This window comes from Mesoplodon bidens (assembly GCF_964165515.1).
Source record: "Mesoplodon bidens genome assembly, chromosome: 5".
NCBI classification, from domain to species: Eukaryota; Metazoa; Chordata; class Mammalia; order Artiodactyla; family Ziphiidae; genus Mesoplodon; species Mesoplodon bidens.
This window is the reverse complement of record NC_138161.1, coordinates 31,462,299-31,475,956: the sequence shown is the minus strand read 5'-3', so window position 1 is coordinate 31,475,956 and position 13,658 is coordinate 31,462,299. Positions and strand designations below refer to the sequence as shown.

The 13,658-nt window shown below is 34.4% G+C and overlaps 1 protein-coding gene across 4 annotated transcripts in view; it reads right to left on the bottom strand.

The window, feature by feature from the left end:
- Window positions 1–13,658, bottom strand: part of ROBO2 (roundabout guidance receptor 2) — a gene marked incomplete at its 3' end in the record, with an annotated part of 586,970 nt that overhangs the window by 143,132 nt on the left and 430,180 nt on the right. For all 4 annotated transcript variants that reach the window (XM_081235996.1, XM_081235997.1, XM_081235998.1 and 1 more), the window contains exon 5: window positions 4,945–5,083. In XM_081235996.1, the coding sequence (XP_081092122.1) occupies window positions 4,945–5,083 (139 nt within the window). The remainder of the gene's footprint in view (window positions 1–4,944; window positions 5,084–13,658) is intronic.

Below are 13,658 nucleotides of genomic sequence, written 5' to 3'. Positions count from 1 at the left end.
CCTTATTGAGAAAGTTAGTGTCACATTAGAGTTAGTTTAGAAAATAAATAAAAATGAAATAAAAAATATGGTGGACCTCACTAGTGGTGGTATACTGATATAGGATTGATGCAAGGTGTTAAATTTCCTGTTTATAGTCCTTTAAAAGATTGCTAATAATTATCTGAAATACAAACTGTACAGACAAACCCAGATAAGAAAACATAGTTGAATTAATCATACTACTTCTTACTCAAATTCTGAGAAGAGATATTTTTATTCTTCTCACAAATATAACTTGAACAGAATATTGTAGCATTGGTAAATTTCAATTTTTATTGTTATGTCTTTGGTTGTAAATGATTAGTATTCTGTTTCTTTTATATTAGTACATGCTATTTTTCATAAAGCTTCAGCATATATATACTTTTTTCATTATAAAATATAAATATCCCTATGCTATGATGGAACATTGCCTCAGTTATCATAAATACTGGCAATTTCTATCACATGAAACACTTTGTGATAAGTACTAATTAGCAAAAAGCTCTAGGTTTGCCTGAGAAAAAAACATGCAGCACCCAAGCAAGACACTAGAATTACTTCATTTTTAACTTTCATTAATGTATTCAGTATGTGAAGACTTTCCTACATCACTCAATTTGATCAACATAAAATAAAAAATAATAACAGCATACTTACCTTGCTTAAAGTGACTTCTTTTTCACAGCCTATCAATGGCACTTAATAAATACAATAGGCACTTAATAAACATAGGTAAACCTTAAAGTGTTTCTTCTACAATTTCAATTATGCCTTGAAAAAACAGTTTTTTTAAAACACATAATCATTATGATCTACAAATGTCTTTCCCTTATCTCCTCATTTTGTTCCCCCTACCCACTTTATTTTCACAGTAGTGTGTAAAATTCTTATCCCTAATAAATGAGTCGTTGTGCATTTATTTGAGCACATAACGTATTGAGACTCTCTGGAGAAAAAGATATTGATACCTGGCACAATCACAAAAAAAGCAGTGACCTTTCTCTTCCTGAGATCGTCAATTGTGAAATAGTAGTATTGTAAGATGTTTCTGCAAATGTAACCAAGCAGGATCCTATGAGGCCTTCCTATGACAAGCTCTCCCCCATATCCTCTGCTTTAGCTTCTCTCTGAAGTACCTAGATAACAGTACCTGATGCACATTTCCTGAGCTGTTTGAGAGATGTGAAAACCCCCCACCAACTGGAAGATGTTAACTACTTGATGACCATGAGCACATAGGCCCAGGCCTCCAGGAGCCGAAGACTGATAATGTTAATCCCTGTGATATCACCCTTTTACCTCATCATCAGCCAGTCAGAGAACTGTGCATGAGCTGATCACATACCCTGCGACCCCCTCCCTCACCTGGCTTTTAAAAATGCTTGGCCAAAACCCATTGGGGGACCTTGGGGTTTTTTTAGAGCATGATCCACTCTTCTCCTTGCATGGCTCTGAAATAAACCTTTCTCTGCTCCAAACTGCGACACTTAGGTTTGTTTGGCCTTGCTGTGTGTTGGGCACGTGAACTTGCCCTCACACAAGAAATTAACATTTTAACAGTAGCATATATAAAATGAAGGCTCTCTTCCTATTTTGTCCCCTTTTTATATGGAAAATGTCTAAATAAATAATTTTTCCCTGGTTGGGCATCAGGGTTATTGTTGGACTTGGCAATTGCTATTTACCAACCTCACCAAAATATTTATCTAATCAAAAAATGTCTTTAATAAAACTCACCAATGGTAAGTTGTAATTTCATTAACAATGGTTACTGAGAAAGGTCAGAAATTTAGGGCTAAATCAAAGAAAGAGGTATACGGGTACTACTTAAAAACTGTCTTCACAGTGAAGAAAAAAATACTCCTTTAATTCATCTCTGGCTACTGAAAGGTTGGCACAGATATCTTCTTCTGTGTTGAAAGTTTAAATAGCTATCACAGCATTTCACAAATTTAAACTTGAATTGAAAAGCTTTTCTTGTCTCCAAAAGAAAAATAGTCACATGTTACTTACGTAGTAATTACAGGCTATGCAGCTGCCCTACAGAGCTTTACTATAAATGTGTTAAGCATGAACCACTACACAAACCTTATTCAAATTGCATTAAATGTTAAGCCAAAGAAATGTCATCCTCCACACCACTCCACACAATCGCTTACACAAGAACAATGGCCATCTCCCTAGTCTGCGACCTAAATAATGTAATAGAATCAATGTTGTTGATTTAAGCTATGGTTGGGTAAGTCATTACCGTTATTCCTCACCAAGCAAAAAGGTCTCCTTCCCCCTCATTATGCATATGTGAAGCTTATGCTAATGTATACAAATCTAAGAGTGAATAAGCTTCTTTGAAATACCATCTAAAGATTGAGATTTAAAGAAAAAGTACATGGCTTCTATCATGATAAAAGTACTGACCTCAATTTCTACATTGCACTGATCCTTGCTTTAAGCCTTTCTAACATACAATTTAAAGCTTACACAGCATTTCCATTTGCCTAATACTTTAAAAATATTTAGCTGGTCACACAAAGCACTGTAGTCATATCATGCCAGTAACAGAAGAATAAAGAGGACAAACTTATGAAATGTCTTAAGGAAACTTGGTAGAGGTATGATTTCGAAAAATTTCAACTTTGTCTTTAGAGGCCTTTATATCAGCCATTCTAAATAGGCAGGTTTAATGCCGTTGTTTGATTTGTATGTATTATTTGAGCTCAGAAGCAAATGAATATGGCAAGATTTGGAGAATATTGTGGCAAACAAAGCTGTCAGCTTTAACGACCTAACACCTAGAGCAATCTGGGAACAAATCAAACTGGGCTTAAGTTGTATTTTACCTTAATTCAAAGACATAGACGCATTAAAATGTAATACACCCTTACCACTTTCTACTTTCTCAACTTTTGTCAATAGGATCCTATTTAATGATTAAAAATATCAGGATCACCAGGGATGTAATGTGAATATCATGTAACCCCTGATAATCATGTGACAAAAAGGGCACTCTCCATGACTTTCTTCCTGAAGTCCCAGAAAGCCAGTCTAATCATGAGGAAACACTAGACAATCCCAAGTTTGGGGAACATTCTTAGGACATCTGTCCAGAACAGTCTTAGGATACTTAAGACTTGTCAAGGTCATAAAAACAAGGAAAGACTGAGAACCAGTCATAGAACAGAGGAGACTGGGAAAACATGACAACTTAATGCAATAACCTATAATATCCAACTAAAATACCCCAGGTAGGATCCTGGAGAAAAAGGAAGACTGGTGAAATCAAAATAACATATAAACTTTAATTATCATGTATCAGCATTTGTCTATTATGAGTTACAAATCTTTCATATTTGTTAAGATATTAACAATAGGGGAAACCAGGTATAGGGTAGATGGGAATTCTCTGTACTATCTCTGTAACTTTCTGTAAATTCAAAATTATTCCAAAATGCAAGATTTTTTTTATGGACAGGCTATTTATTTCTACTAATTGAAAATTAATCTTTGTCTACAGTAATTTTACAGTATAATTAATCTCAGTCTTACATCAACATTTAAAAATTATACATGAAGTGCCCTCAAATTTGTGGAAAGTTATTGAGTATACACAGAAGATGGACTCCAATACCTCAATTCCATGACCTCTACTTGCTTTTCAACCTGCTTCCCCACTGAGAGAGTTTGAGGAGGCTCACATTCACTAACCTCTCCTAATAATATGCTTTAAAACTAGGTGTCTGACAGCAAAGTGAGAAAAGAAACATAGTCAACTTTCTCTACCATTTAGGCCAAAAAGCTAAGCAAAGTAAAATTTTCACTTGTCTCTTTCCTATAGATTGCAAAGAACCTGTCACTATTAAAAAGGTTTGGTCCATTTGAAGCCAGTGTTGTTGATGATGTGACTTTAGAAAGTATAGTATCAGAGACCTAGGGATATGTAAAAATGAGATTTTGAAATGAATGTATAAATTCAGGAAAGAATCGATAACAGTGCCAGTGAAAGCACAAAAAAACTCAATTTGATTTCTGTGAAAGCATGTTTACTTTCAGTCAGTTGAATGAAACCTAATTTCTTTTTTAGGAAAGAAGATTAGCAAAAAAAGCAGGATGTGAAACTTTTTGCAGACCCTGATTGTAGTAGGTGTGATGGCTGTAGTTTCAGAAGGTAGGACTAGGATGAAGTCAAAAGAAATCTTATAGCTAAATACACTTGTTACATAGAAAAAAACATACTTGAATGATTTATTTGATCATAAAAGACAAGGTCCTGGGAGAATTTAGACTACAAAAAAGTTTTATTTTTATTTTTATAAAAGATGACAAGCATTTCTGGACTTACCCTAGAGAATTGAGAGATTGGGTTTTGGGTTTGGTGATAAGAATAGAAAAGAGTTGGAAGAGAAGATCTCCATGAAGAGATGGCAAGTGAGAAAGTGACAGGAAGTCCTTAAGTGAAAAATTCCCTATGTGGATAGCAATGTGCCTTTTCCTTATTGTATTGAATGAGATCCATTGTTTACTGCAGACCCTACAGTCTGCTACACCCAGTAGCCATGGCAACAGAGCAGTAGTTGAAGGGGGCATTTGGGATGGGTGGGTCATTAGAAATTCAGCAGGAACAGAATGGCAGGCCTAGATGGGGCCAGGAGAAGAGAGTGCCTTAGGAATCCTTGATATTGGGGCATAATAGATGGAGTGGAGGGTCAGGCATTTATGTGAAAATTCAATGAAAGAGTGACATCAAAAGCCTGGAGGACTTCAGTATATAAAACAGCAGATATCTGGCTTTCATATATAAAAATCATGTGTGAAAACAACATACCAAGATATGAGTGTTTGGTGGTACAATGGAGGCTGTCTTTTTCTTTTATAATTATTCAATGGTTATCTAACAATTTTCCATCCATATGATGTTCTTACCTTCCTCTTGGCAAGTCTGCGTCATCCTTTTTCCACCGCACAGTTGGTTGAGGATCTCCTTGGACCTGACAACGAAACTCTACAGCTTCTTCCTCCAGCACCACCTGGTTAATTGGCCTCCTGAGAAATGCGGGTCGTTCTTAGGGAAAAAAAAAAAAAAAAAAAAAAAAAACAGTAAAATAAAATGAATGTTGTGCATACTTCAAGTGCATTACAAAAAAAAGCATAGAAAATATGTGGTTTACTTTTGGTACATAGGTACCTAATTTTATAGCTGAACTATGTCTTGATAAGGCCTTACAGATCCAACGTAATTGTATAAGATAAAATATTTTTGGAACACATAAATAACTATGGTTTGCATATAAATCCATACAATCTGTTGGAAAATATTAAATTTAATCTTCTGTGAATTTCTGAGCTAAATCATGCGGAACTTGTCATAAAAAACCCTGAACAATGAATTCCAAAGAAACAAGGAAAGAGATGATTATCTTAATCCATTAAAATGACCCAGAGTGGGAAAACTGAAAGTTGAAACTAATGGAAAATATCAAAAAGGAAACAAATATTAATATTCCATCAAGAATTCTAGAGAAAACTAAAAACGTTGTGCTCTCAAGATGAGTAATATCTAAATTTTCTCACTAAGGCTATCCATTTGATAAGGACCCAATACTTCCATGAATATTTTCACTTCATATATGATTTTTTTGTGTCTTAAATTTTTAAAAAATCTGTCAATCTAATTTTTCTTAAATAAAAAAACACTATCATTATTAATTATTATAAACTATTTACTGTCACATACTTTGCTAAGGCTACTTCTAATTATCTTCTCCTAAGTGTTCCAGATACTTGCCCATTTTTATTTACTTAACTTTTCTGTTTATTTCTCTAGTATTCTGTTTTAGTGTTTCTGTCCTTTAGTCTTTTGTTGTTAATCTGTACCTAGCACTGTTAATCTGCATTCTCACACTCTTCTAAATAAAGCCTGGAAAAAATAAATTCCTGTCCATAAGAATCTTACTATTGAAGAGAAGTATAAAACAAAATGTAGTTTTACATATCTGTAAACACTTCAATCTCTTGTCTAGTTTCCTCTCTTTTTTATAATGATCTGATTCTGATACAGGAAAAATCACCATTTAAACTTTTCTTAGCCCATGTCTCTCAATCATAAGGAAGTCCAATATTGCTACTTACTGAAGTAGGAAGAGAAGTCAAGGAAAAGAAAAATGAAATCCATAGGGAGTTGACACAATTTATGGCCATATGGCCATATTTAGTCACTTAAAACTTTAGTTTCAAACCCAATTTAAGAATGTGAATACAGTGGCACAAAAACTGAAACATATTTAGCAAGAAATCTTTAAGGAAAATAAATCACATCAAATAACATATGCTGAGTATAGACTGGAAGTATATGATTTTACTGACTAAATAAAGACCCATATTTATGAAACAAATGCATAAGCTACAAAAGCATATTTTACTGCAATAAAGTCAACCATCATTGGTATTCAGAAGGAAGACAACTGCATCTGTCCACAGGGCAGCCGACAGTAGGGATCAAAATTTTCTTTAAACACAGACAGACATGCACATGCTCAAGTATCTGTACACTGGGGCCCCCAAACCCCAAGCCATCAAACAAGGCTCATGGCCTTTATCATGGAGAGGTTTTATAATGCAGGATTTAGAAATAATCCATATAGACTTGAGGGAAAAGTTTGCTTCAAAAGATTTTAGGTGGTCAGAAACAATTAGCAGTTAAGTGTGCCCCTTTGACCACAGAAGAAATCTTCAAGTTGGATAGAATTACTTAGTGTTCTCCTTTGACCACTGGACACTGTGTGCTCCAAACTATCTTAGTGCCTGCATAGTTCATATTGAGCAGTTTTTGGCAGTATATAGGCAATAGGATCAGTATCTTCTTATGAGTGTTTGGAATATTAACAGAAAAAGATGAGTCATTAGCATAGAAAGCAGGATTGATTTCTTCTTTGCTATCACTTAGGGATATTCATCCAGCTTATCAAAAGCTGCAGTAACCCAATATTAAAAGAGATCCAAGCCACTGTTGATATCACTAATGAATGAGAAATCATCTGTCAGGCTATCTCTCCTTCTCCCTCCGATTTTAAAGAGGGAATTATCCTAAAACTTGGCATATGGATGAGTAAGCTAAGAGAAGTCTTTCCCTCATCCACTCATTCATTCAGCACATGTTAATGCAGCTTCTCCTATGCCAGGTTTCGAGCTTGGTAGCTGGTGAAGAGCCAGCAGCTTGGTTTCATCAGAAAAGTGGTGAGAGATGAAACTAGTTAGTTGGTAAATGGTGAGACAATGATGGGCCTTCTATACCACGTCAAGGAATGTGAGCTCTGCCCTAAAGGTGATAGACAGATGTTGAAAGATTTTAACTAAGGAAGCAGCATTTTTAATAAGCATATGAAAACAATCATGTTGCCAGATCTGTGAAAAATGAATTAGAAGAGAATATGAAGCAGTGAATTAGGTCAAACAGTTATTGTAAGAAATTATTTCATCTTAGAACTGACACAGTGGTTCTAGGGATATGGAAGAGGGAACAGAATGAAGAGATACCAGAACTGGGTGATCAATTAGATGTGGAAGGAAAGTCTAGAAAGATTCTTAGATTTCCATTTGGCAAACTGGAACAAAGTGGCAGGTAAGGTATGGATATGGTGTGTGACTGTGTCAGTCCTCTCATTGCAGATATGGTAGATATGAAAAAAATGGACCCCTTACACTTAAGCCATTGTTAGCCTTCTGTTACTTGAAGTCAAATTCATTCATAATTAATATGGTAAAGGAGGCTACTTATATTACAGAGAGGAGAAAATAAATATGATTACATCTATAGACATAGAGAACCTGTGGATTAAAAAAATTCTAAATAAAGAAGGAATCACAAGAAACTTCTAAAGTATAATGAAGAAATTTTATCAGAAACTAAATGCAAAAATTATTCTTTAAAAGTAATATACTAAAGTCATGCCTAATACAATCAGGAACAAAATGGACATGCTGACATTAATAATCAGTAAGAAGAAGAAGGAAAGTGTGAGTATTGGAGAAGAACCAAAATAGTCATTACTTGCAGACACTCCACAATACAAATAATACAGAACAGTAACTTCGATCATTGATAACTGCGACAAGAGATAAGAACAATATAGGATCATTGCAGCAATGCTGGCAGTATTGGAAAATCCGGGATTTTAGGATAAATTGTGGCAAAATCATACCTTGGGTTGTTAATGCTATCTCTGCATCTCTCTCTCTAACATGGAAAATTTTCATGGCATGATGCTGACTACAAAGTAAATTGCATAAGAGTATATAGATTAGTTCCACTACCTTGGGATGTTAATGTTATCTCTGTATCTCTCTCTCTAACATGGAAATTTTTCATGGCATGATGCTGACTACGAAGTAAATTGCATAAGAGTATATAGGTTAGTTCCACTAAAATACACATGAATATCTTCAGGCAAAGTTATTGTATGTTTCCTTTAACATGCCACCAGTCAAAAAATTGCAACATATGAGTATAATTAGTTCAAAGAGCAAACTTTGAAAGCATTGCCACAAAACTAAAATTATCTCTTCGTTCAGAGGACACCATTAGGGTCCTTGAGGATTTTTTTGGTTATGATACCTGTTCTAAGTCCCACTGTCTTGTATGGAGACACGTGGAAGCACCTGATTTACAATTTCAAGAAGGAAGAAAGTTATGGGGTTCCCTGCTGCTGTTCTGATGAACGAAGTAGGGGTGGAGAACTTTGCAAGGAACTTTGTCTATTCTCTTCTGCCCTCAAGCAGAGTTTAGTTGCCTAGCAACTAGATAACCACAGGAGACTATGTGGTATAGAATTTTTGGAAGCCTAACATTGGTTTATGGTGGAAAATGCAATTCAATTGATAAAAAAAAAAAAGGACAATGCAAAGAATAACCCAGAAGAAAGTCATTTGCATATACATGGTACATCAGAAAGGGTTTTATACCTGAATGTACCTGAGGTTGTGCCTTCCAACAAAGTAACATTGAAATTTACCAATTCATTGGAATTTGGTCACAACTTTTAAAAAATTGTTCTGAGAATTTCCATAGCACCTGTTGCAGCAATTATCTCTAAATTGTGTTATTCATTATTTCAGTTGTTTTCTGCTAATTATATTAAGTTCATCTTCTACTTTGTAATTTTAACAGCCCACAACAAAACAGTATGTTAAAAACTGTAGGTTTGCTTAACATTTATTTAGATGGAAAGACATTTTTTGGTAGGAATTATTTTCAGTTTACTTAACTAGACTTTATTTCCAGAAAATCTGAGAATCAAAAATATGAGTATTCAAGACTAAATAAGTTATACAGGCAGAAATGTATTTTTAAATGCTTTGCCTTTGCAGGGGCTACTGCTACCATAGCCAAACACAAAACCACACCCCTTTCAGATGCAAGTTACAAAAATTACAAGGAATTATCTTGGGGTTTACTGTTTTGTGTAAAAATCATCTGCAAATAATGTAGTTAGAAAGATTAGAAAGTAAGATGACAAGAGAAGCATCCAGCAAGTCGATAACTGACCACATTCAATACCCATTAATGCCCCATGAAGTTTGTACTCCATGAAGCTCTGTACAACTGCAATAAATATACATGAAACATCTTGAACTACTGACTAACAAGCAAACCAAATTTTAAGGCATGTCAAAATAAGGTCACTGATTTTTCTACGTTGTTACCTTATGGCTGATCACACATTGAAACACGGGTAGACATCTCAAGGGCTATTTGCTGAAGGTTTATCAATGAGATTAGAGTCCCTCTGAATGGCCTGTCCCTTAATTATATAGCCATAGCGTGATCAGAGGCAATGTCTTTGCCAATGCAATTAACATTTTTTAATTGTGAGATTAACTGGATTTGAATCACCTGCATAGTTTGCTTATAAAGTTAAACTCTCTTGAGATAGCAGTGTTCTTTGGCAGCGTGGTACTATGTAAAGTACAGGTCTCAAGTAGCCAGGTTAATTTAGTTCCAAATTGGCACTGTGGAAAATCCAGCTTCGTGTGCAACTGTAATAAAATAAAATGCCAAGTCTCCTTGTGGTTACGTCAATAATACTCAGAAAGCAAAATATTCACTTCAACCCCAAAACCATAAATCTGAAATGTGGTTGCATAATATCTCTTAACTTTCTTACTTACATGCTACAATGAAGGAAATTAAGTGTCCAGAGAACAAATTTCTTTCAACTGTATTCAGTCATTGACCATGGCTGTAAAATTGGCAAAGGCTGTGCTGTGACAGCTATTACTAGGACAACCTTAACAATTTAAAAATAAACTTTGCTTGACATTATAAAAGTAGCATATGGCAATAATTATATAGGTAGAGTCCATTAAGTCCTCTAAGACCAAAGCTATGCAGTGAAAGCTCATGAGACCTAACCACTGCTTGTAAATCTTATCTTAACTTCAGTTGACCCAGAAGGATCCGCCACCCAGTAGTGTCTATTACACTGGAAAGTGAGATGGCTAGTCGTAGTATGTCTCCTTTTTTAAATGGGTATGTGTGAGGGGCAGGGGGTTATGATAGCCATTGAATGTGAATTACTGTGCCCTTCCAATATAGACTGGATGATAATGATCAGTCTGCCTGACTGTGATTAAATAAATCCTTGCTGTACTAATTTCTCTTCTTGCCAAGAATTTTCTTTGTCTGAAAGAAACCATCCTGTGAAGCAAAAGCAAACATAGGTAAATATTCTCAGAGGGAAAAGAATGCCTTTCTCACCATGTTTTAGAGGCAAAGTTTCGTGTTATTGCTGATATGATATGAGAGTCTTACTGAAAGCAGGGGACCTGTCTATTCATTTCCCTACTCTATTTAAACACTCAGAGCCTGGCACATAGTAGGTGTTCAAAAGATATTTATTAAATAAGTGAACAAATGAGAAATATTTTGCTGTTTTAAAGTTTTCAAGTTAATATTATTTAAAAGAACTAAATTGCTCTTAACAATCACATTGATTTTATTAACACCTTATGTTTTAAATTCTTAAATGAAGGCCACAAGTTATCAATAACACAGAGATATTTCCTAAGGTTTGGTTCCGAGATTTCTTCCCTCATAGCTTTGTCTCACAGTATCTCAACTACACTCAGGCCATCAACTATTCTCTCTCACTCAATAACTGAATATCAATATAACCAGACCCAACCTCTATCCTCATCCCGAAGAAAATAGTCATCTGAAGAAAGCCTCCAGTGTAAAAGACAGAACAATGCAGGTGAGAGGTCAGGGAAAGGAACTTAGAAGAAAAGGAGGAATGCATCAGGAGAAAATTTTATTTAAGAAAAAGAATATTGTTAAAATCCTGAAATGCAAGATAAGTTAAAACATCCATGAAATAAGAACAAGATGCTATAAATAAGGAATATTTCAAGAAAAGAAAGATCTAGGAGATTTAACATCACATTAATGAATTTATGCTTGACAGAGAAATGGAATAGAAAAAATGGACAGTATATTTCATTGACTTGTTTGAATAGAACGTTTTTAGATTGAGATTGCTCAGTAAGTGTCGAAACAGTAAAAGAAAAAAGTTCCAAAATGAGGCATGGTATTGAAACATTTCAGAACCATGGGATAAAGAGAAGGTACTAAGTAAAGTTTGGAAAGAGAAAAAAAAAAAGGAAAATGATCGCATAGGAATCAAAAGTACAGTAGACTCCTCAACAGTAATGATGGAAGCAAAATGATATTGAAGTGGCGAGCTTAATATTTGGAGCAAAAATATTTTTTTAAACTTGAATTCTATAACCAGCCGAAGTATCCATTAAGTTTTGGATTGAATAAAGATAGTTTGGTCTGGAATGTGCTCTAGGCTCTAGTCAAGGAGAAATCAGGAGGGAAACCCTGTTCTGAATATAGGAGTTAAACAAGAAAAGAAAAATACAGGATATAGGAAACAGGGAATCCAGCATCAAAGGAAAGGGAAGATGAATATCAGAATGAAGTTTCTGGGGTAGATCTAAATAGAATCCAGCTTGGTTGGACTGGGCAGAAGTCTGACACCTCCAGGATGGCTGTAGCAAGAGTAGACTTAATAGCTAAATAGAATTTAGAGAATTTTAAACCTTCTGTTGAAGATTTCAAGAAGAATTCATGACAGGCATAGATAAACATAAGTAAAAGGAAAAATGGATTTATTATTAATTCAAAGAAGACCAAATATAGTGCCAGAAAAGAAATGCCATTATAATAGCATAACACTTAGCTCACAGTCAATATTTACAAGGTTATAATAACTTAAATTCTAAATATTAATATATTCAATGTTTCTAAAGTCAATATACTGAAAAGACAAAGAAGGGAAAAGACAGAAAGAAGGGAAAGTACAGGTGAGAAGTTGGGGAAGGGAGTATAAGTGGGTCAGATCATCATCTTCCCAAATAAGAAGTTAAAATGTATAAAATTGCAGAATAAGCACATAGAAATATGGAAATAAATCCCAGAAGAAAAAGATAAAACAGGCTTACAGGAATGTTCAAAGATGAGAAATGTGCATGTGTGTATGTGTGTTGGGAGGAGGGAAGGTTGCAAGCTCTTTCTGTATTTCATCATAAGTTTTGCAATACTTCTAATGTTTATTAGAAATGTAACACAGAAAATATTTTTTCATGTATTACTTTTACAAACATTTAAAAATCATTAGGAAAAAGAATTTTATTTTTAGTTGCTTTTTAATGATAGTAAATTCTAGATAACAGATATCCCAAACCTATCCATAACTGGAAATTTAATTATGTACTTCAACTCTAGTTTCTTTGTCTTCAGGATCCCTAGAATTTAATTAACATATGTAAATTGCTACAAAGTATTCTTTATGAAGACATCTAGACTGCGCCATAGATTTTAGTATCCTTCTACACTGTGATACCTACTTCTAATTTTTAGATTTGGTACTGCCACTTAACTAGGATGTTACTTTATGGTCAGCAAATATTAAAGAAGAACAAACAGCATAGATGATTCAGAGAGTATGGCAGAGTAACATTTTGAAAATTAAGTCACACTGATTAAGACTTTTCCTAAAGTGCAGATTTTTAAAGCATAATTTGCAATTTTCAAACTAAAAAAACTTCTAAGTCCAATCCCACTTATTAAAGAGTCAAAATACTTGTAGATGGCTATTGTATTGGTAAAGACCCTTTAACATTTTCATTGGTTTCCTTGCCATTATAAGTGAATTATATTTTTGAACAATTAAATATCATCAGTTACTTTTTCTGTATTATATATCTTAAAGATGGAGTTGCAAAGGACATTTAAAAACTTCCATTTAAAAGCTGGAAGAGTACAGAGTTGTCATAGTAGCCAGAGTTTTAGAGGCAGAAGTGTTGCTACATGAAAATATAATTGAGAGAGGAGAGGTAAACTGTCATGAACCAGTTTTACGTTTATAAACCTCCCACCAGAGATAGAATATCTAACAATGATGAAATACAGATAGGTTTACTAGAAAACATTTTCTGGATATAGGGCATCAAAATAAACTAAAGAAGGCCTCATTATACATAGCACACTAGTTAGTTTATTTTCTCTAAGAATTGGGGAATCAAGGTACAGGAAGGAGCCTTTCCCATGCAATACTTGTCACAATCTTGATTTAGAC